Here is a 23,997-nt window from a genome sequence, read left to right on the forward strand (position 1 = left end):
CTTCCTCCCCAGTCCCTCCCCTCCCCTCCCCCCTCCCTCCTCCGGTTCCAGCCTTTGAGGCCGCGCGAGTGTGAGAAGCTATGGAGTAAGCCGGCGGCAGTGGCCAGGCGCCGGGGCTGAGCAGGAGCAGCCAGGAGGCGTTTGGGGGGGCGGGGGAAAAGAGCCCCAGCACCGCCCCTCCCGGGGGAGAAGGGGAAGAGGTGAGTGACCCCCCCCCCCCCCCCACGGGCACGGAACGACCTCCTTCACCGGCAGCGCTCTCGCTTGGGCTCCTCAAGCAGCGAAAAGGAATGGGGAAGGATCCGCGCCTGGGGTAGGCCTCCCAAGGTCCCCGGGGCTGGCGACTGTTGCCAGGTGACGGGCCTGCCGGGTGCAGGCGGGGCGGCGGGGCTCTGGGCGCCCGCGCGAAGCCGGGCTGGGGGAGCGGCGAGCTCCGGGGAGAGGATCTGGGAGGCCCGAGTCTCCCGAAGAGGCCTGGAAGCGACTGGAGACCCCGGGCTGGAGCCATCTGCTGGAGGGAGAGCCCCCGGCTCCGGCTCGGGAGCTCGGGTTTCCGTGGTGGAGATCTTGGTTCCCTTTTGGGAAATTGGACACTACTCTGGGACTGGGTGAGAACAAACAGCTCCCCTCGGTTCTGAGGTCCACCTCTGATAACCTGGGTTACCATCTAGGGCCCTACCGCCCGGCGTCCTTTTCTGACAGTAGCTTTAGTTCTGGAATGGAAGGTTATTGTTTGTGAGGTGGGTGGGGCAGGTGTTTTGTTAAATACCCGCTCCGAGGCTCCTGCACTCCTGTTTTTCTAAGCGGGAGAGAAAGGATGGAAGAAGGTTGAGACCCATGAGGCTTGCAAAAACTTGGGATACGACTGAATACATACCTATGATCAGTTATGAAGGGGACCAGTATTGTCACGTCAACTCCCAAAACAGTCTTCCCGAGACTCCAGACTCAAGCGAGTTAAAAGCACTATGTCGGTAGTGACTTACAATTGTAAGTTGCAAACTAGTATTTTTGTAGATCAAAGTCAGGAATCATCTGAAAAATGAAATGAAAATCATCTGAAAAAAAATCATATTTTTTTTTACAAATTGGATTCTATGAGTAAGAAGTTTTCTAAGTCGCATTCGCAAGCCTCTCCATTCTGGAAAATTAATATAGTTTAAGGTTAATGCTTCCAAACCAACCTGTCACTAAAACCAGTCATGTTCTGGTAACAGCTTGAAAGTCAGGTGATTGAAGCTTCCTTTTGGACTTTGCAGGCCTTTTTTCGTTTGGCTTCTTATTTTTTGGTTTAAATATTAAGTTTTAAAAAGTTTTAAAATAATTTATCAGCTGAGTGTATAAATAGAATTCTTGAGACACTATTAAACTGTAGTCATAAAAGACACTTTGGGGGGACTCTAAAGGAACGGAACCTAAAGGAAGGACCTTCATTCTGTTCAGATCCACTTAACACACATGCAGAAACCTTTTGTCTCTAAGATCCATAAACACCCAATAAAATAAATAGAAGCACATTGTACTTACATACACTGGAATATTTCTGTAAAAATCAACCCCATACTTGGGAATAACTACTCATACTCACATGTTTGAAATTCATGACTTATCCCCCAAGAAAAAGAGGTCCTCTTACTGTTTGACTCAAGTGACTAGCTTCATCATCCATCCCTTTCTATAGCAGTAGAGATTGGACAACTTCCTGTCTCTCAGGCCTCATATCAGTCTCTCTTGAAGTCTCTTGATTTTGCCTCTTTGAATATCTCTTGAGTCTGTATACTCCTGGTTTTCATACTAGTACTCTAGTTCCAGCCACCATCGTTTCTCATTTGAAGTACTTATGGTCTCCTAATTAGGGTCTACCTGCATTTACTGTGGCTCCCTCTAGTTTTCCACACCAGACTGAGTGACTTTTTCAAAATGTAGATCTAATCACATTATCTCCATGTTTAAAACTCTTCACTGTTTTTAAGCTCAACTAAAATCTTTAACAGGCTGTTTAGGTCCCTCTTAATTACCTTTGCGACCTCATCTCCACAGCACCTTCTGGCATTCTTTCCTCCTAGTCACTCTGTTCTTTCTGTTCTGCTTCAGGTATATGGCTTTTGATTATGATGCATCCTTTGCCTGGAAATGCTCTTCCTTTCCTTTTCATTCAGTTAATGCCTGCTCATCATTCAGCTCACGTCAGGGAAGACTTTCCTGATTACGATAGATTCCCCTAATTATATGTTCTCATGACACCATTGCAGAGTTGCCATGCTTATTAATACTTAATAAATTAATGAGATTTCCCTAATCTCCTGATACTGTGTAAGTGCTTAATAAATGTTTTTTAAATGAAAATTCATTGACTGCTTACTAAATGTGCCAGGAATTGTGCTAAGCATTTTCTGTGTATCATCTTTAATCCTCACAGCAGTCACTTGAGGAATGGGTGGCAATTCCCTCTTTAGAAAGATTGGAATTAGTGTTAGGGACGCTAGTTGGTGGTCATAGTGCTTGTATTAGAACTGGCGTTTGAACCCAGGTTTTGTTGCCACTGAAGATTGTGTGCTTAATTATATAATTCACTGTGCATCAGAATCACCTGGGGAACTGCTCAAACTATAAATGCCTTGACTGCACATTTATGCATTCTGATTCCAAAGGTTTGACATAGTACATAGACATCTATATGTTTTAACAAGTTACCCAGTCATTTAGATGTTATTAGATGTTTTTAGATGTTCACCAGAGTTTGAAAATCATTGCTCTGGAGTTTGAAAACCATTGTTTTAGACAACACTTCAGTGCTTTATGAGTTTCAGTTTTCATGCATTGTACTATGCTGTGTTTCGGATTTTATATGCTCTTAAATCAAGGGCACTAGGGAAGTGCCCTTAATGACCATTTCGTCTAATTTCCTACCCAGTTATTCCTTTTTCCTCTTTCTCTGGCTAGAGGAGCTGAATAGTGAGACACTGCCACCCCAGTGCTGTTGCTACTTTTTTTTTTTTTAATTTCAATAATTTCCAAGTATCTGGTTGACTTCCTGTAGTAAAAGCTACACTAAGTTCATGGGCTGGAAGGGCCTTCTAAAGAGTTGGATGTAATCTCTCCTCAAATTTTACTTATTGTTCAAATTAGTAGTTTGATATTTAAGTATATGTTGCCTTATAACCTCTCATTCCGCTTTTAAAATCTTATTGTATACAAACTTAATGATAGAAACAATGTTTTACTTCTTGTTTCTCCTACTGCATCTTAGCATGGTGTTTTCCACCTCTTCTGTACCCAGTAGTTTGTTGAATGGATGTGTGCTTCACTGTACATTGCTAAGTCTTCTTAGTTTTTTGTTTGTTTCTTAAATCACGTGTGTCCCCTGAAGTAATCTGTTCTAGCTCAACTGATAATAATTAGATACCTTCTGTAGTTGTAAAGAGAATGATTGTATTGAGCTGGTTCGATCTTTGTTTCCTGAGTAAAATTAAACATGGTTTCTGTATAGGCCAAAGAATGTTTTTAACCATTTTTTAAAAACTGTATCTTTTAAAAACTTTTAGTAATCTGTAAGCCCCCCTACAAGAAAAAAAACACGTATTTCCAAGGTATATCTCAGGATCATCTCACATATAAACAGATAAGCACTGCATATAGAAGTATAGGTACAAAATTTTTACCAAGTTTTACGAAGCATTTTGTCAAAATTATTTGTCATGTTAATGTAATTCTTATTTCAAATTATAAAATTTTATGAGTATTTGTACAAATGACTATATAAGTGGTATTTCAAAATTCTCAGACCCTTGTACCTCTTAAGGACTAAAACTATTTTGAATTCATTTGTATTTTTTTGTGTTGTTTTTTGTAGTCAGTGTGTATTATTTTGTACTTATTGAAAGTCTAGTCTCTGTAACTAACAGTTACTAAACATAATTTCATTATCAGGTATAATTACAGTAACCTTTTTATTTGCATTACAGTGTTTCCAACAAAAAAATCAAGCTAATTCTACTTATTGTTCAAATTACTAATCAAATTACTAAAAAAGAATATTTTATTCTTGGGGAAGTAGAAAAAGGGACTTTTGGAGTTTTGCTACTTGAAAATTCACAAAGTTTTATTTTATCCTGCTATATCTAGAGTTTATGAGTAGGCAGAACTGAAAGGATTGCCAGTTCCTTTCAGCCACCTGCCATCAGGTGCCGAATACCCAACTCACCTTATGCCAGGTACAAGTAAAATCTAGTATGAACAGATTCATCTACTGGTTTTAGTAAAAGCCAAGTGATGGCTGAATCAGATGGTAGGGAGATATAATCTTGGGATCATACTGAAGCTGCCCCAAGTCTTATTTTGGCTGGGATTTACAAGGGGAATATTGAATTTCAAGTGAATTCTACTAAATGGTGTACAAAGGACAATCACTTATACGAATAAATATTTCTATCACTTATAATTTTGTCTTAGAGAAATAAGACTTCTTTATTCATTTATCAAGTGAAATTTGAAAAGCTATCATTTTAAGAAAATATATTTGGTCTCTAGGTTTCTTACATGTCAAAGAGCTATTGCCGGGCTTCCCTGGTGGCGCAGTGGTTGAGAGTCCGCCTGCCGATGCAGGGGACATGGGTTCGTGCCCCGGTCTGGGAAGATCTCACATGCCGCAGAGCGGCTGGGCCCGTGAGCCATGGCCGCTGAGCCTGTTCGTCCGGAGCCTGTGCTCCGCAACGAGAGAGGCCACAACAGTGAGAGGCCCGTGTACCGGAAAAAAAAAAAAAAAAAGCTATTGCCAATAATTCAAAATCTCATTTAGGCTCAGATCTTACTTCATAAACTCATTCATTTCATTTTGTCCTAAGCCTTCTGTTACTCTCATGATATACTTTTTCTTTTTTTTTTCTCCCCTTCATTCGTCAAAGTAGCCTTCTGTTACTCTCGTGATATACATATTCTTTTTTGGTCTCCTTGGGTAACCTTTTTCAAGCCCGTAGTCTTAACTACTATACTGCTTTAAGCTCATGGTGCCCACATTTGTATTTTCAGCTGAGACATTTTTTTCTAAGTTTTTGGCCTGCATATCTAAAAGCCTCCTAGCTATATATGCATATTAATGTCATTCAGGCAACTCAACTTTAACATGTCCAAAATTGAGGTTTTCCTCCCACAAAACAAGCAATTGTCTCCTGTAGCCTTGCCTTGGTAAATGGCTTCATCCTCCGCCTAGACTCTGAAATGAGAGACTTGATTGGGATTCCTAGTTTTGTCTCTTTCCATTATCTAATTGTCTAGTGGGTCACCAAGTTCTCTTAACTTTTCTTAATTTTTCCTTTCCTCTCCTTCTTTACTGCTATTTCCTTAATTCAGCAACCTCTCCCTCTCAAAGTTTGTTTAAAATTTGATATATGATACATTTAAATGCATAATGAAGTTTAATATGTAATTATAAAATAAATATCCATGTAACCAACACCTTTAAAACACCCTCTCCACCTATTGTCTCTTTCCTATCTTCTCTATCCCTATTTCCAAGTGTCCTTTCCTTTGTTTTGTTTTTTTTTGTTTTTTGGCCTATATACATTCTGAATTATGTATGTATAAAATTCCTGAAGTACAAATTGACAGTGTCTTCAGTCTTGTCATATTCCCTACTTCCACCCCTCGTATATCTTTCACTTTGCATGATGGAGTGATTAATCATTTTACTCAGGCCTGAAACCTATCTGTGGCTTATCATAGCTTGGTTTCTTACTACTTAATGCCCTTGGTAACCTGGCTTTTCTAAGTCTCCTTTGCCATACTTCTCTCTTTTCCTCCAGTTTTTATCTGAACTGCTAGTTTTTACTCCTACACTTGTCCCATTCTCTCTCTATCTAGTTCACTCCTCCTCCCCTTTAAAGACGTGTATGATTTTGCTGTTTGGGGGAAACTTTCTTCTGTCTGTTCCTCTTCTTTTTGTTCCTGTAGCGTCTGTGTATGTATATTCTGTAGCATTTTATTACTGTAGGATAATAATGCTGTGGTTGGTTTACTTCTCTGTCTCTTACCTTTGATGGTAAACTCTTTATGGCTTATTTTTCCTTTACTTCTTTCTTCCCCAGTTTCTTATGTGGTATCAGGTACATAGTGGGTGCTCAATAAATATTAAATAATTCACTGGATTAATTTCCATGTCTATTTCTACCTTGTGTACACCAGTGTTGACTCTGGGTGATGGATAGGCATCTCAAATTTGACTATTAACTCTGAAAATATCCTTTGTTTTCATACTGAACTATCTCTAGTTTTCAAATCACATCATGTATAGTCTTCCCTCCATGTCTTGGCACGTAGTAATCCTTCTTTCTGGAAGCTCCTTCCCTTTTCTCCTAGCTGAAAAACACTTTTTTTTTTAGTTGGAGTATAATTGATTTACAAAAAAACCCTTCATTTTTGAGCCAATCTTCATGTTCCCAAAGCATGGTACATTCATACCTCTAGTTAATTGCTATAAATCTTTGCAGGTCTGAGTCTGCTACTGGACTGATCCCTAAATATCAGACATGTTTCCATTTACATCTATATTTCCAGTGTATGGCAAGTGCATGGCATGTAATATGTAGCTACTCAGGCAGAGTTAGAGGAAAGTATATGTAGATTTTTAAATAGCGTTTTTATGTCTCTTCCACCTCCCCATCAAAATCAGCAGCAGATGTTCATAGAGAACAACTTGGCATGGCAATGAATGTTTTCATGATGCCAGTAGCAACATTTTCTAACTGCTTACAGAAATGCAGCATTAAATTAAAAAAAGAAAGTGAATTTTTATTTCTATTTACAGATAGTTCAAATCTTTAATAGAAAGTAAATTATATGAATATAATGTAATTAACTGAGAAAATAGGACACAAACTAGTGCTGCCTTAAGCCAGTGGCCTTCCAAATATTTTTGCTTGTGTATTCTCTAAATAATTTTGTAAGATGTTGTACTTCTTTTTGTGTTTTAAGTTGATGGCATCTGAATTTTTTTGTCAAGGGCTAGATAATTACAAAGTATCTGATTTCTAGATTGTGGTGTATTATGATTATGTTTTACTTTTATCAAAACCTTGGAGTTTTTGCTTATTAATTGAAATAAATAAACTTGTTCCTATACAGCCCTGTGACGACTATCTTGTTTCTTAATTGTAATTCTGTGACAGATAAGGCATGGGGTTTTGCTGTTAAGAAATTAAGCACAACCCTCTTCAGAATTTCTTACCAAACTTCTTTTTGCTTTACTCTTAAGAGACTTTCAGGATTAATGTATTCTCAGATTGCATTTTCCCTTTTGGCATGCCTGCCAAAGATTTTTATACCCAGGGAAATACCCTATAACAAGACTGGGATGGCTGAGAAAAATATTTTACTTTGTTCAGGTGGGAGAAAACTGTGAAAAAAGAGTTGGTTAAGGAAAATTTTGCAGGACACAGACTTGTTCTTAGGTAAATCAATTTTTGGAAAGAATACACATGGCAGGTGAAGGTTTGAAGAGTGATAGGACTTTAAACTTCTTTCTGGGCCATGGACCCTTAAACAATCTAGTGGACCTGTTCTCAGAGTAACATTTTAACAGCTTGTCAGTTTCTTTCTACAGAAGCCTCTGGGATTCTGATTGGAGTGCGTTGAGTCTATAGATTGATGTGGAAAATTGACACCTTAACAATATTGAGTCTTTCATTTCCTGTACAAGTTTTTAAGTCATCTTCAATGTTTTGCAGAAATTTTTGTTATTTTCATTGTACAAGTCTTTGTGTCTTGTCAAATTTATCCATAGGTACTTCACATCCTTGAAATGGTATTTTTTTTAAATTTGCTTTGTTTATTGTTTTGTTTGCATCAATATTTGTCCTTTACATTTTTTACTTTCTTTGCAAATTTTTTCTAGTTCCTTAATTTTTTTTTTTAGCGGCATTTTTTTTTTCTTCTCTAGTTGCAGTGAGCGGGGGCTACTCTTTATTGCGGTGCGCGGGCTTCTCACCGTGGTGGCTTCTCTTGTTGTGGAGCACGGGCTCTAGGCATGTGGGCTTCAGTAGTAGCAGCACGCAGGCTCAGTAATTGCGGCACGTGGGCCCCAGAGCATGCGGGCTTCAGTAGTTGCAGCACATGGGCTCAGTAGTTGCGGTGCACGGACTCCAGAGCACAGGCTCAGTAGTTGTGGTGCTCAGGCTTAGTTGCTCTGTGGCATGTGGGATCTTCTTGGACCAGGGATTGAACCCATGTCCCCTGCATTGGTAGGCGGATTCCTAACCACTGCGCCACCAGGGAAGTCCCTGTGTGCATCCTTTAAGAGTGAAGTCTCTGTTTACCTCAGTCCTGTGGAGCTCCTGCAGTTGAGCCCTGCTCGCCTTCAAAGCCAGATGCTCTGGGGGCTTCTCTTCCCAGTGCCAGAGCCCTGGGCTGGGGAGCTGATGTGGGACTCAGAACTCTCACTCCTGTGGGAGAACCTTGGTAATATAATTTTTCTCCAGTTTGTGGATCGCTCCCCCAGGGTGGTATGAGATTTGATTATGTCGTGACTCTGCTCCTCTTACCAGTCTCATGGTTCTGTCTTTATGTCTTTAGTTATAGAGGATCTTTTGGGGTAGGTTTCAGTCTTTTTCAACAGTGGTTGTGTAGATTGTTGTGATTTTGGTGTGCTCAAGAGAGGATGTAAGCTTAGGTTCCTTCTACTCCACCATCTTGGCCACTCCTCCCTTCAAAATGGTATTTTTGAAATTTCAGTGTGCAGTTGTCTGTTTCTAGAATATAAGAATACTCTTTTTTAAAAAAAGTATTGTTTTTGTATTCTGCCATCATGCTAAACTCACATATTAATTCCAGTAGCTTTCTTGTGGATTACTTATGACTTTCTCTGTACATGATCATGTTGTTGAGAATAAAGAATTTTACTTCTTCCTCCCAGTATGAATGTCTTTTATTTTGTTTTCTTTTTTGCTTTGGCTAGGACCTCCATTAGAATAGTGAATAGAAGTGGTAAAAGTAGATATCCTTACTTCGTTCCCTAATTTAGGGAGAAGGTGATTAATCTCTTAACTTTAAACGTGATATTAGCTATAGGTATTCAAAGGTGCCATTTATCAGGTTGAGGATGTTCCTTTCTGTTCTTAGTTTGCTGAGAGTTTTTATTGTGAATGAGTATTGAATTTTTATCAAAAAATTTGTTCTGCCTTTACTGAGATGATCATATATTTTCTATTACCCATTATTCAGTTAATATGGTGAATGACGTGGATTTGTTTTTGAGTGTTAAATCAATGCATTCCTGAGATAAATTCCACTTGGTTGTGGGGTTGGATTTGTTGGATGTGCTAATGTTTTGTTAAGGATTTTTACCTGTTGATGATGTATATTGATATGAAGTTTTCTTGTGTCATTATTTGGTGTTGGTATCAGGGTGATACTGACTATAGAACATCAAAGTGTTCTATTGTCTTCTATTTTCTGGAAGAGCTTATATGGATCTGGAATTATTTCTTCCTTAAATGTTTGATAATATTCAGCAGTGAACCCCTCCGAGCCTGGAGTTTTCCTTGTGGTGAGAGTTGCAGTTATGAATTGCATTTCTTTTTTTCTTTTTTCTTTTTTCTTTTTTTTTTTGCGGTACACAGGCCTCTCACTGCCACGGCCTCTCCTGCCGCAGAGCACAGGCTCCAGATGCGCAGGCCCAGCGGCCACGGCTCACGGGCCCAGCCGCTCCGCGGCACGCGGGATCCTCCGGGACCGGGGCACGAACCCGCGTCCCCTGCATCAGCAGGCGGACTCTCAAGCACTGTGCCACCAGGGAAGCCCTGCATTTCTTTTAAATAGGATTATTCTGACTTTCTCTTCAGTTATGGTAGTTGTACCTTCCAAGGAATTTTTTCACTTTATCCAAGTTGTTGAATTAATTGGCTGGTATAAGATCATCCATAATATGATATCTGATTTGTTTAGAATCTTTAGGTTCTATATAGGATTAGTATCCGTAGAATTTCTTCTGTTTCTGATATTGGTCATTTTGTGTTTTTAAAAGTTTTCTTAATGTAGCTAGAGGTTTATCTTTAAAAAAAAAAGAAAGAGCATGGCTTCATTGATTTTTTCTTTTTCATTTTTCTATTTAATAGAGTATTAAATTACATTAAATTCAGTCGTTCCATTGATTTCTACTCTTTTTTTTTTTTAATAGATTTATTTATTTTTGGCTGCGTTTGGTCTTCATTGCTGCACGCGGGCTTTCTCTAGTTGTGGCAGCCAGGGCTACTCTTCATTGCTGTGTGCAGGCCTCTCATTGGAGTGGCTTCTCTTTGTTGCAGAGCACAGGCTCTAGGCGAGCGGGCTTCAGTAGTTGTGGCACACGGGCTTCAGTAGTTGTGGCTCGCAGGCTCTAGAGCGCAGGCTCAGTAGTTGTGGCGCACAGGCTCAGTTGCTCCGTGGCATGTGGGATCCTCCCAGACCAGGGCTCAAACCTGTGTCCCCCGCATTGGCAGGTGGATTCTTAACCACTGCACCACCAGGGAAACCTGATTTCTACTCTTTATTTCCTTCTTTCTACTTATTTTGAGTATAATTTTCTCTTTTTTTCCTAGCTTCCTAAGATAGAAGCTTATACCATTGATTTTGGTTTTTTTTTTTTAAATAAATATTTAAAGCTATAAATTTCCTATGGGGCACTGCTTTGCCTACATACCACAGATTTTTCGTTTTCATTCACTTCAAAATATTTAAAAATTTTCTCTGTGATTTCTTTTTTAGCCCTTGGGTATTTAGAAGTATTGTTTAATTTCCAGATATTTGCATTTTTCTAGATATTTATCTATCACTGACTTCTAGCTTAATTTCATTGTGGTCAATGAACATATTTTGTATTATTTCAGTAGGTTTAAGTATTTTGAGACTTGTTTTATGGCCCAGCATATAGTCTATCTTAGTGAATATTCCATGTACATATGAAAACAAAACGCATTCTGCTTTTGTAGAGTGGAGTGTTTTAGGTCAGGTTATTTGTTAGTGTTGTTCAAGTCTTCTACGTCCTTATTGATTTTCTGTCTACTTGGTCTATCTGTCCATTTGCTACTGAGAAAGGACCCATGAAGTCTCCAACTACACTTGTGGATTTGTCTGTTTCTTCTTTCAGTTCTGTCAGGTTTTGCTGCATTTATTTTGAAACTCTCTTATTTAGTGTGTACACTAAATAGGATTGTTATGTCTTCTTGAGAGTTTAGGATTGTTATGTCTTCTTGAGAGTTGACAACTCTGTCATTATGAAGTGTCCCTCTTTGTCTTGAAGCCTGTTCTGCCTGTTATTAATATAGCCACTCTAGCTTGTATATTTTCACATTTTTTTAGTTTTAAATCATCTTGTAAAGTGTGTTTAAAGTGGGTTTCTTATAAACAGCATACGGTTGGGTCTTGCTTTTCTAATCTAGTTTGATAGTCTCAGCCATTTAACTGGAATTTTAAATCATTTACATTTAATGTAATTATTTATATGGTTGGATTCAAACTTACTATTTGCTATTTATTTTCTGTTTTTCACATTTGTTCTTTGTTCCTTTCTTTTCCTACTTTTTTTTTATTAATTCAATTTACTTTAGGATTGCATTTTATTTCCATTGTTAGCTTTTTAGCTTTGTCTCTTTATTATTTTAGTTATTACTCTAGGGTTTATAATATGTCTTTAATATGCCACAGTCTACCTTCAAATGATGTTATACTACCTCACATATAAGAATATTTCAAAAATATACTTCCATTTCCCCCTCTCTCTTTTTTTTTTATAAATTTATTTATTTGTTTTTGGCTGCATTGGGTCTTCGTTGCTGTGCATGGGCTTTCTCTAGTTGTGGTGAGCAGGGGCTACTCTTTGTTGTGGTGTGCGGGCTTCTCATTGCATTGGCTTCTTTTGTTGCGGAGCACAGTAGTTGTGGCACATGGGCTCAGTAGTTGTGGCTTGCAGGCTCCAGAGTGCAGGCTCAGTAGTTGTGGCATACAGGCCCTGTTGCTCTGTGGCATGTGGGATCTTCCCGGACCAGGGCTCGAACCCATGTCCCCTGCATTGGCAGGCGGATTCTTAACCACTGCGCCACCAGGGCAGCTCCCTCCATTTCCCCTCTCTTATCCTTGGTTTGTTTTATCATATTTTTACTTCTACATATATTATAAGCACAACACATTTTTGTTATTTTTGCTTTAAATGATCAGCTGTCTTTCAAACATAACATGAGGAGTTTTTTATAAACCTGCATAATTTTTATTTTCAGAGTCCTCCATTCCTTTTGTAGATTCAGATTTCCATCTGGTATCATTTGCCTTCTGTTTGAAGGGCTTCCTTTAATATTTCTTATAGTAAATATATGGTGGCAACAAATTCTCTCAGGTTTTCATGAAAAAGTCTTTATTTCACATTTATTTTTGAAAGTTTTTTTTTTTTCTTTCCCTCATGGCTTATAGAATTCTATGTCAGCAGTTTCTTTTAGCTCTTTTGAGACCTTATTCAGTTGTTCCCTGGCCTTTCCCTATTCAGCCTGTTCCCTAGTATAGTTTCTGATGAGAAGTTTGGGGGAAATTCTTATCTTTTTTCCTCTGTATATAATTTGCCTATTTTCTCTGGCTGCTTTTAAGAGTTTTCTCTTAATCACTGATTTTCAGCTATTTGATATGACATATTTAGGCATGGTTTTCTTTGTGTTCATCCTGCTTTGTGTTTATTGAATTTCTTGGTGCTATATAGTTTTCATCAAATTCGGAAAATTTTTGGCTATTTTTCAAATATTATTTTTCCCCTTTCCCCCTCATTTTTGAGATTCAGTTATATATGTTAGACTGTGATATTGTCCCACAGGTCACTGAGACTTTGTTCATTTATTTTTTCCCAGCCTTTTACTCTATCTTCAGGTTTCACTGATCTTTTTTTCCTACATTGTCTAATCTGATAATTATATCCTCTGAGTTTTTTATTTGAGATATTTTTGTCTCTAGAGTGTTCATTTGATTTTTTTTTAATATTCCATTTTCTTTTATTATGTTCGTGCTTTCCTTGTTTTGCAGGAGAAAAGAGAAGCGAGAGAATAGTCATGTCTCAGGTCTCTGGCGAGTCCCAGGACAGGCTGCCAAGTGAGGGTCCTTGGCTTCCTGTATGGAAGGAATTCAAGAGCCAGCCAAAGTAAAGTGAAAGCAGGTTTATTTAGATAGATAAACATTAAAATTGGCAGAATGCAGACTGTTTCAGAAAGTGAGAGCGGCCCTGGGATATGAAGTTGTTAATTTTTATGGGCTGGATAATTTCTTATGCTAATGAGTAGGAGGATTATTTCAACTATTTGGGGAAAGGGGCAGGGATTTCCAGGAACTAGGCCACCACTCACTTTTTGGCCTTTTATGGTCAGCCTCAGAACTGTCATGGCACCTGTGGGTGTGTCATTTAGCATTCTAGTGTATTACAGTGAGCATATAATGAGGCTCAAGGTCTACGGGAAGTCAGATCTTCTGCCATCTTGAGCCTAACCAGTTTTTGTCATATCCTCAATGGCTGTGTCATTCTTTTTTTTTTTTTTTTCTTGCGGTACGCGGGCCTCTCACTGTTGTGGCCTCTCCCATTGCGGAGTGCAGGCTCAGCGGCCATGGCTCACGGGCCTAGCCACTCCACGGCATGTGGGACCTTCCCAGACCCGGGGCACGAACCCATATCCCCTGCATCGGCAGGCGAACTCTCAACCACTGCGCCACCAGGGAAGCGCTGGCTGTGTCATTCTTTTAACTGTTGTCCCCTGACCTCTTCCTTCCTGTCTCACTTGGACATATGATAGTTTTTTATATCTTTGCTGCTAATTCTATAAGCTCATTTTGGAGTCTGTTTTTATTGACTGATTTTGGTCTTGGTTATGATCACATTTTCTTGCTTCTTGGCATGTCTGATAATTATTGATTGCATACTAAACATTGTGAATGTTATATCACTTAGTATCTGAAATTATTTTTGTCTCCATTCATGAGTATTGGGTTTCATTCTGGTAAGCAGTTAAGTGATCTATGATTAGTTTGATCATTTGAGGCTAGCTTTTTAGTTTGTTACGGCAGGTTTAGGATACTTTAAGAATGGTTTATTCTGTACCAAGGCATAGTCCTTCTGGGGTTTCTACTGAATGCCGTTAGTGATCAATGAGGTCTCTCCACTCTAGCTTGAAAAATTAAAAGATTTGCAGCCCTGTATGAACTCTGTAACTATTCAGCTCACAGCTCGCTATTTGTTCCTTGCCTGACTTTCTTACTGAACTCAGGTTCGGCTGCTTGCTGCTTGAAAGCCAATACTTGAGAGGCAAGTGCTGGTAAGAACGGAAAGGTGCTTTATTCAGGAGGCCAGCAACTTGAGGAGATGGCAGACTGGTGTCCAAAAACCCAACTCCAAAGATTCTTCTTGATCATGAAAGTTTTTAAAGGGAGAATCATTTGGGGAGGGGATCAGTCCAGTTTATCTGCCACTGTGTGCAGATTTTCTTCTGCTTGGTTGGTGGTGAGGTAACAGGGTGGTGTTCCAGGAATCTCATGCTCAACCTGAAGTTATAATCCTCTAACTGGGTGGGGGCGGGCCTTAGTTCCTGTAGAAGAACTCAAAGGTATTGTTATGTATATTCTTTGAGGACCAGGACCCTGCCCTGAGGCTGCATTATTGTTTCTTGACTCCTCCTCTTTTGTTTCTGCATTCCCTCCATTCCCTGATAAGCAATTGTTTGATTTTGCCCTTTGGAACTCAGGGAAGGTCAAGGGGGCTGAATGAAGCCTATTTCCTACAAACAAGAAATGGGGGGACACAAAGTATTTGTACCTGAGAGGGCCCCGTAGGGTCCTGCTCCGTTTCAACCTGGTGAAGTTGCACACTATGTATGTGCATCTTAGTATTCAACAAAGCATCAGGGGGACCCCTGCAAATTTCTGGAGCTCTTTTTCAGCACTGTTCCCTTCTCTTTTTTTGCCTTAAAAATTTTTTTTTTCTCTTCTTCCCCCTTCTCTTTGAAATTCTGTCTCAGAAGTCCCAGCCATCTCAGCATCATTGAATTCCAGTTTCTTTCCTCAACTCCTTAATTAAGTTAGACTATGCTTGGGATTCTTTGTCTACTCCATGGTTTGCAGTGTGCCTCTAGGCAGAAAGCTGGGGCAACCCTAGAATTCACCTTGTTTGCTTTCTCACTGGGATCACATGGCCTGTGCTGCCTGTTCAATATCTGAAAACATTTGTTTCATATATTTTGTCCAGTTTCCAGTTGTTGAGGAGGGAGGGTAAATATAGTGTTTGTTCCTCCATCATCACCAGATATGTGTAAAATCTGACAAATATTTTATTACCTATTGCTTCTTCATGTGTTATTGTCCTTTAGCTTTTTGTTTAGAAAATATTCTTAAGTGACTTCATAGTTCAACAGTGGACAAAACATTTATGAAATACAAATTTATTGCTTAGTATAACATTAGAGCCTTTCAGGTTTTTTATAGTTTTTTTTTTTACTGTGAAGATTCAGACCCTCTACACCCCTTTAAGTCTTAAAGGGTCTTATAATATGGACCATGTTATATGGTTGAGCAACATTCATGTTAGTGTCAGTGTGAATATGTCTTTTCTCTTATTGGTCTGTGACAATTGAGGTTGAAGCACAGTTCAGTTCCTAGACTTAAATTTGCATTCAAGTATATTGGGTTCTCTGAAGGCAAAACTAACATATAGCTTTTGTTTCTATAGGATTGTTTTGCTCATTGTTTGGGGTATATTAAGCTTTCAGACTAAATAATGAATAAATACTTAAAGAAGTAAAAACAAATGATCTGTGCTCTCCTATCCCCCTCTGTTTCTAGGTAACTATAACTACCCAGAATTGCAGCCATGGAGTCCATGCTTAATAAGTTGAAGAGTACTGTTACAAAAGTAACAGCTGATGTCACTAGTGCTGTGATGGGAAATCCTGTCACTAGAGAATTCGATGTTGGTCGACACATTGCCAGTGGTGGCAGTGGGCTAGCTTGGAAGATTTTTAATGGCACAAAAAAGTCAACAAAGCAGGTAAGTTTTAGTTTAGAGTCCAGTTGGAAGGAACACACAAGCTAATAAGTACCATAATGTGCATGTGTGCATTTTTATGTTAAGAAATGCTAAAAGTAATGGGTTCTTTAGTTGTCATTTCATCTAATGAAGTCATAGAAAAACAAATGCTTTTAAACAAATGCCCTTGAATCTCATTGTTACAAATACATTGTTTGATATATCATCTCATCTTGTACTTTAATTTTGTTTACTTAATAACAAACATATCAGTTGCACAAATGAGTGTATTAGATTTTAATATTTAGCAAAGTGGTTTTTATTATTTTTTTAACATCTTTATTGGAGTATAATTGCTTTACAACTGTGTTAGTTTCTGCTTTATAACCAAGTGAATCAGCTATACATATACATATATCCCCATATCTCCTCCCTCTTTTAGCAAAGTGTTTTAGAATAAAAATTGCCATGTTCCTTTTTATCTTTATCAATACATTACGACAAAATACTCAGTTAAATTTTTCTAACATTCTTTTTTTAAGCATCCTTATTCCCTCTATCAGGGGATACATTTGTGGCATATAATCAGTAGTATGTTTGGGGGTATATTGATTTAAAAATTATTTTAAAACTGTTCTTTTAGTGAAGAGTAGTTTGAATGAGTTGTATTTTTATTTTTATTTGACTTAAGAGACCAACAGACTGTTCTTAGAAATGTGGAGGATTGTTAGTGTTAAATTTTACTAACAACTTTCTGTTGGAATTGTTAAAGAATTGAAAAATCACCAGGTTTAAAATGTTTGTGGAAATATGTTCTTTAAAAAGAAGAATCAAAAAAGAAAAAAGAGGGCTTCCCTGGTGGCGCAGTGGTTGAGAGTCCGCCTGCTGATGCAGGGAACACGGGTTCGTGCCCCGGTATGCCGCGGAGTGGCTGGGCCCGTGAGCCATGGCCACTGGGCCTGCGCATCCGGAGCCTGTGCTCTGCAACGGAAGAGGCCACAACAGTGAGAGGCCTGCGTACCGCAAAAAAAAAAAAAAGAAAAAAAGAAAAATCACTTTCCAAAAGTACTTTTACTTCCCTATACGTGAAACATATCATATTTAAGACATGGGATTTAATACACATATTTTCCAATGACTATCAAAATTGTACAATTGTGGGTATGCATTGTGACTTTTCCAAAACCAGCTTATTTACCAAACAAGTATGTTAAAGACGGAATTGGCTTTGGTTATCCTTTTATGAAGGAAGAATCTTGGTTCTGTGATAGATTGCTGGTATGTGGTTTGTACCCGACGTGTAAATCTTGTTTTTATTGCCATTTGGTTAGAAGTCTTTAAGTCCAAAGTTGATCTTTATCTTAAATATTGATTGGTCATTTTTTTTTTTTTTTTTTTTTTTTGCGGTACGCGGGACTCTCACTGTTGTGGCCTCTCCCGTTGCGGAGCACAGGCTCTGGACGCGCAGGCTCAGCAACCATGGCTCACGGGCCCAGCCGCTCCACGGCATGTGGGATCTTCCCGGACCGGGGCACGAACCCGTGTCCCCTGCATCGGCAGGCGGACTCTCAACCACTGCGCCACCAGGGAAGCCCGATTGGTCATTTTTGAACATTGTTTTCTCTTTCACCAAGAGCTCATCCAAAAAAATAAATGGTTTCTTGAGTATTGACTACTTAAAAAGTTATGAATGAGGTCATGAAGTTATATAAATGACCAACCTCCAACACCAGCACAAATTGCTTTTATAATCAATTATAGAAAGGGAAAATGAAATAACACCAAATTTACTAAATTTTGCATTGTTTATTAAGGACGTGATAACATAATAGTGTCTTTGTCCTTAACCAAAAGAGTTCTAGGTGTTTGTGTTTATATCATTAGTTCATATGCTGAAATCCTCTAATGTTGGAGCTTCTGTTGTTGCTAATAGAACATGAGAACCAGGCACAAATAATAGATAGTTAATTAGATATTACACATTAATACAGCATTTCTCAACTGCTGACTTCCGGAACTGAGATCTCTTATGATACTTTAACTGTATTCCTTTTTTTCCCCAAATTTATTGCTTTGAGGAAAAAGGTAGTTTTAGAATATATCATTGCTCTCTGTGGATTTTGAATTTTCTTTTGCCTCTTTCAAACCTCAGAGGGTTAGAACTCTGAGTATCCTGTCTCGACTGCTGGCTAATTCCTTAAGGAATAGCTAAGTCTCTTGGCACTGAAGCCTCATTTGAATTTCTCCCTTAATTGAAAAGTTTTAGTTCTTTTTTCAATGGCCTCATTTTTATTAAAAAGGAATCAGAAAAAATAGATAATCTAGAGCTGTACTTGATACAATATGGTAGCCATAAGCTATATATGGTTTTTTCAATTAATTAAAATTTAATAAGATTAAATTCAGTTTCTTTATTGGACTAGTCACATTTCAAATGCTCCATAGCCACATGTGGCTCATATTACCCTATTGGACAGTGCAGGTAAAGAACTTTCTATCATCACTGAAAGTTCTATTGGGCAGTGTTGATTTTAGAGAAACTGGGAGAAAAATAATGGAAAAGGATACTCTGCTAGTCGTTTTCTTCCCCCTTAAAGGGACATTGAGACTGAAGGCATCTTTCTTACCCTCTCAGCTTTATTTGATTTAGCATACAGTGTACTTGATTGTAGTTGTGTTTTATAGTAGAATATATGATCTTAAATTTGACTTTGTGGTAAACATCGGGTACGAGGCTTTGGGCTAGGAGATTTTCATACCTGTTTCTTTAAAAATAAATTTATTTATTTATTTGTTTTTGTCTGTGTTGGGTGTTCGTTGCTGTGCGCCGGCTTTCTCTAGTTGCCGCGAGTGGGGCTACTCCTCATTGCGGTGTGTGGGCTTCTCATTGTGGTGGCTTCTCTTGTTTCAGAGCACGGGCTCTAGGCGCATGGGCTTCAGTAGTTGTGTCACACGGGCTTCAGTAGTTGTGGCGTGTGGGCTTCAGTAGTTGGGGAGCGCGGGCTTAGTTGCGGCATGTGGGATCTTCCTCGACCAGGGCTCGAACCCGTGTACCCTACATTGGCAGGCGGATTCTTAACCGCTGCGCCACCAGGGAAGCTCTCATACCTGGTTTTAATAGTTAAAAATATGAAGGTGTTTTCTGTTGTTACATGGCAGTGAAATAAATACCATGATATTTAAACCATTGCATTTAAAGTTTAAATCTTGTTCTTTTCCCCCATTTCACTTTTTTACATGATCTTCAAAAAAGTATCATAATTTCACATTGTCCAAAAAAAACGCAACAACAACAAAAAACACAGCAGTATTTCCACGTTAAAAGAATCCTTTTTAGGGTTTGCATACCCCTTTAAAGATTATCTGTGTATTTTTTCCTAGGGTTATTTCAAGTTCACATTAGTACATGATTAATTATAATTTTCAGATCATGTAGAACTTTTAACTTTAAAATTTATTTTTATTTATTTTTGGCTGCATTGGGTCTTTGTTGCTGCACACGGACTTTCTCTAGTTGCGGTGAGCTGGGGCTACTCTTCTTTGTGGTGTGCGGGCTTCTCACTGCGGTGGCTTCTCTTGTTGTGGAGCACGGGATCTAGGTGCACGGGCTTTGGTAGTGTGGCGCGTGGGCTCAGTAGTTGTGGCTCCTGGGCTCTAGAGCTCAGGCTCAGTAGTTGTGGCACATGGGCTTAGTTGCTCCGCGTCATGTGGGATCTTCCCGGACCAGGGCTTGAACCTGTGTCCCCTGCATTGGCAGGAGGATTCTTAACTACTACACCACCAGGGAAGTCCCAACTTTTAACTTTTTAACCTAAATGTTTGAAGACCTCTTAGAAGAGTAGTAATAATAGCACCTACGAAACTGATGAGAAAAAGTACATATTTATGAAAGCTGGAATGCAGCACGATAAAGAATTGGTAAATAAAAAGTTACTTGCACCTGGTTACTTGTGCCTTCATTGTACCTGATTGGACATCTGTATTATTATTCTGTCTTTATGCTTCCAAAAATAGGTTTCTGTTGCTTTTTATTATTTTTGAAAGACATTCATTGAAGAAACACCTCATAGTGAATAATTTATGAAAGTGAAATTAAGAATTCTAAGAATCTTCAAGACAAGTGTATAGTTGATTTTTTGCAGTAAAATAAATTTCTTAGGCCAGTTTTGTATATAAAATGAGCCGTTAAGATTTTTAAAAGTTATTATTTAGATAAACTTAACCAAATACAACATGTAAACATGTTGAAATGGATAGATCTTTAAATACAGCTTATTAGCACTGGAAGCTACTATTTAGGCTCAAGTGCTATTTAGTTTCCTTTTTGAGTGTTTATTTAGAAGCAGCTCTTAGTTCTTAACCATTACTCTTTCTAGAATGTCTTTCTAGAGATGCTATAAAACATTTCAAGGTGACATTTAGGGAATTTAAGTTGTCTAATTTTTAAAATATAAACTTATTTTTAAGAACTCACATGTGGAATAGTGCACAAATCATGAGTGAGCAGCTTTTTGAATGTTCACCGTGAACACACCTGTGTACCCAGCATCCATATCAAGAAAACACTGCTAATACTCATGTCTCTTCACATTTATTACCTCCCCCCGCCCCAACCCCGCCCCTTCTCTCCAGGGCTAACTGCTCTCCTGTCCTTTGACACTTAGGAATAATCTTGCCAGTTTTTGAATTTTGTTTAGGTGGAACCATAGCATGTACTTTTGTGTTTGGCTCCCTTTTCTTAAATTTATTTTCATGAAATACATCTATGTAGTTGAACATAGCAATTTTTCTTTTCATTGATATATAGAGTACTGCTGTGAACATTGTTGTATGCTGTTGGCATATATGACATGTTACCTAGATATGGAATTGCTAGGTAATAGTGTATGTATCTGTTCAGTGCCAAAAAGCTTTCCAGAGTGTTTGTGCCAATGTACACATCCACCAGCAGTTATAGATCTCCACATCTCTGCCCAAACCTTTCCATAGTTAGTCTTTTGAACTAAAAAGGGCTATTTAATTTTTGAAAATTCAGTGAAATATTTCCTGCTCCCCTACCTCTTGAACTTTTATAATGTCTAGTAGATAGTTGCTAGGCTTAGAGTTTATGCTGCTGTATTTCTCTTATAGCTTTGAAGCTGACTTAGTCTTTCTACAGAGTAGCATATTTAGGACTAAAATGGTTTTATAAACATAGACACTCTTTTCAAATATATCCTTATTTCCTTTTTAAAGAATATTTAAGAGAGATTTCTGAGACAAATGCCCTGCACTGGATTTCATTAGCTTTTCTAATTTTTAATTAGACTTTATTTAAACAAGTCATTAAAGGGAAATTTTTTTGGTCAAACTGTATATATAAGTGAGAAACGTTTGCTTCATATATATGTCCTTTAAAATTGAAATACCATCACCGTATCTGTTAGATAGGAATACTATAACTATAAAGGCTGCTATGTATTTAAATAATTTGTAATAAAAGCACTACATAAATAGTTTCTGTCCCACCTGTATATATAACTTTTACTTCTTTTCAAGTAGAAGAATAGCTCAACATTTTGAAATCTCTTTCAACTCTCCTATGTCAAGCCAAGGGATTTATTTGGGGGGAAAATGTTTTAAAAAATACGTGTGCGTGTGTGTATGTTTATATATAAAATTTTGCCTGGTTCTCAGGCTATTCATGCATTTATTTATTAAGCATTTCTGTTTATCTTGACACAAGATTCTGTGTTGCCAGGTGACTACTCTTCAAATGGATTTAACATTTATTAGGAGTCTTCTAGTGTCCCACATTTATTACGATCTTTTTTATCCAGCTTTGGAGTAGTTCTTTTTTAAAAAAATAAGGCAACTTCAGTCTTATTTTGCCTTAAAAGTCATACTTGTTGGCCTATTTCTTTTGCCCTGCTTCATAAGCTTCGTAACACCCTCAGTTAAATTGCTATTCATATGAGGATAATAAAGATTGATCAATTTTTTAAAATCATGCAGTAAAAATTTACCTATTCATATTTATCCACTCTACTACATGTAGGCTTGGACACAGTCCCTTCCTTATTACAGAATTTACATTATGTTATTCTAGATGCCAGTGTCCATGGGGTAAAGCTTGCTAATATTGTGTAGACAGAGGCATAATTAAATTATTATAAATAGTTAAATTCTAAAATATTAACAGCTTTAATGTAAAGGAAACCATTGTGCAAAGGTGAATGTGCTAGTCAAGTTGCTTAGATCAAAAATGATCATAGACTATCTCTAGTAATTTTAAGGAGTATATCTTGTTATCTCTCAGTCATCTCAACTTGTTTTTAACTTAATCTAAATAAAAACTTATATTTTGTTTTATTATTTTGAGAAAGGAACATTGTTCCAAAATCACACAAAAAAAAGAAGAACATGATGCTTGGAGTTACCACCAGCTAGTCCTGAAAGGCCCATAAAATAAAGGATTTCAGGGAATGTCTATGTTTCAAAAACCATCTCTGGTGGCTCTGAGGAATAGGTTAGTGGAGTTCATGATTGCTATTAGGGAATCCTAGATACATTGGTGTATACTAACTCAGATTTTATTACTTAAATTATCTTGTTTTCAGTGAGAGTTCAACTTTGTAGTTATAGTAAGCAAAGTAGCTTTTAAAAATTATAAATTAGGTCTATATCAAAAGACAGCCTCCATTATGACAAATATTAATTTTTAGAAAAGATAATTTATTTCATATCCTTTTCTGTTTAAAGATAGGCTATTGAGAAAAATACTTTTTATTTATGGGTAACTCTCTTTGCCAATGTATTTTTAAAAATATTAAGTGAATAAACAATAGAGTGCCAAATGTTGCTTACATTATTTTATATTTGGTATTATTTGTAATTTTGCAAAAAGGGCCTCACATTTTAATTAGCATTAACGGTTGTTGAATCTTAAGTGGAAGATATATTGGATGATTGCACTACCTCATTTTTTTTGTATATTTGAAAATTTTCATAATGAAAAGTTGAAAACGGTTTTAATTCAACATGATAATGAAATGCTTCGAGTAGTTGCTTATCTTTACTGACCATCAGTAGGCAATGAACATCTGAGTATCTTTTAGGTGAAGATCCTGTGGTGGGTACAGAGACACTTATGGCATGGTTTCTTTCTTCAAGAAGCTTGTAATATACATATAGGTATAGACGGATAGGATTTTTATACAAGTGATATGTGTTAGCAGAGGGAGTAGTATAGTGAAGTAGTACAGGAAAGACAAATTTAGAAATTAGATGATAGTCTATTCTGTTGAAAGGTTTCAAGGTGCAGGCTAAGAGTTTTCTTTTAAGGAGTCAGTATGAGGCCTAAAGGTTAGTTAATTAGTCATTACTTTGTTGACATTGGTTAATTTTAATCAACTGATCCGAACAAAGAAATTTTTTTTTTTTTTTTTTTGCGGTACGCGGGCCTCTCACTGTTGTGGCCTCTCCCGTTGCGGAGCACAGGCTCCGGACGCGCAGGCTCAGCGGCCATGGCTCGCGGGCCCAGCCGCTTCGCGGCATGTGGGATCTTCCCAGACCGGGGCACGAACCCGTGTCCTCTGCATCGGTAGGCGGACTCTCAACCACTGCGCCACCAGGGAAGCCCCGAACAAAGAAAATATTTTTAAGATAGTTGATAACCTGTTCTGATCTATGTAGGAATCTTTCATTTTTGACCTAAAACAATAAATGAATGTCAGAGAGAGTTGTGTTTTTTTTCTTTATGAACTATAGTGTTCTGCCTTTAGAGTGGTGAATCTGTAGGAGCTCAGAAGTTACTTCATGTAATCTTTTTTTAAAGACTTAAAACATCTTGAAAAAATAAACACATTTCAATTAGATGCATTTATAAAATATGTTGGAACACTTACTAAAAATTGTACACATGAATAGTGAGGTGGGAACTTGAACTTGTAGGTCATTTGTTTTTAGTTCAAGTTAATATTACATAATGCTCTTAGCTCCTGTTCTGT

General features: G+C 37.9%; 1 protein-coding gene across 4 annotated transcripts in view; it reads left to right on the forward strand.

Moving 5' to 3' along the window:
- The first annotated feature begins 30 nt into the window (after window positions 1-30).
- The window catches only part of SCYL2 (SCY1 like pseudokinase 2), a 59,131-nt gene continuing 35,164 nt past the window's right edge, over window positions 31-23,997 (forward strand). For 3 of the 4 annotated variants that reach the window (XM_082665517.1, XM_082665520.1, XM_082665519.1), the window contains exons 1-2: window positions 31-200; window positions 15,826-16,030. In XM_082665517.1, coding sequence (XP_082521643.1) covers window positions 15,854-16,030 — 177 coding nt within the window. In that variant the 5' untranslated portion in view covers window positions 31-200; window positions 15,826-15,853. The other variant, XM_082665518.1, reaches the window with a different exon arrangement.

Source organism: Grampus griseus (genome assembly GCF_964374135.1).
Source record: "Grampus griseus genome assembly, chromosome: 11".
NCBI lineage: Eukaryota > Metazoa > Chordata > Mammalia > Artiodactyla > Delphinidae > Grampus > Grampus griseus.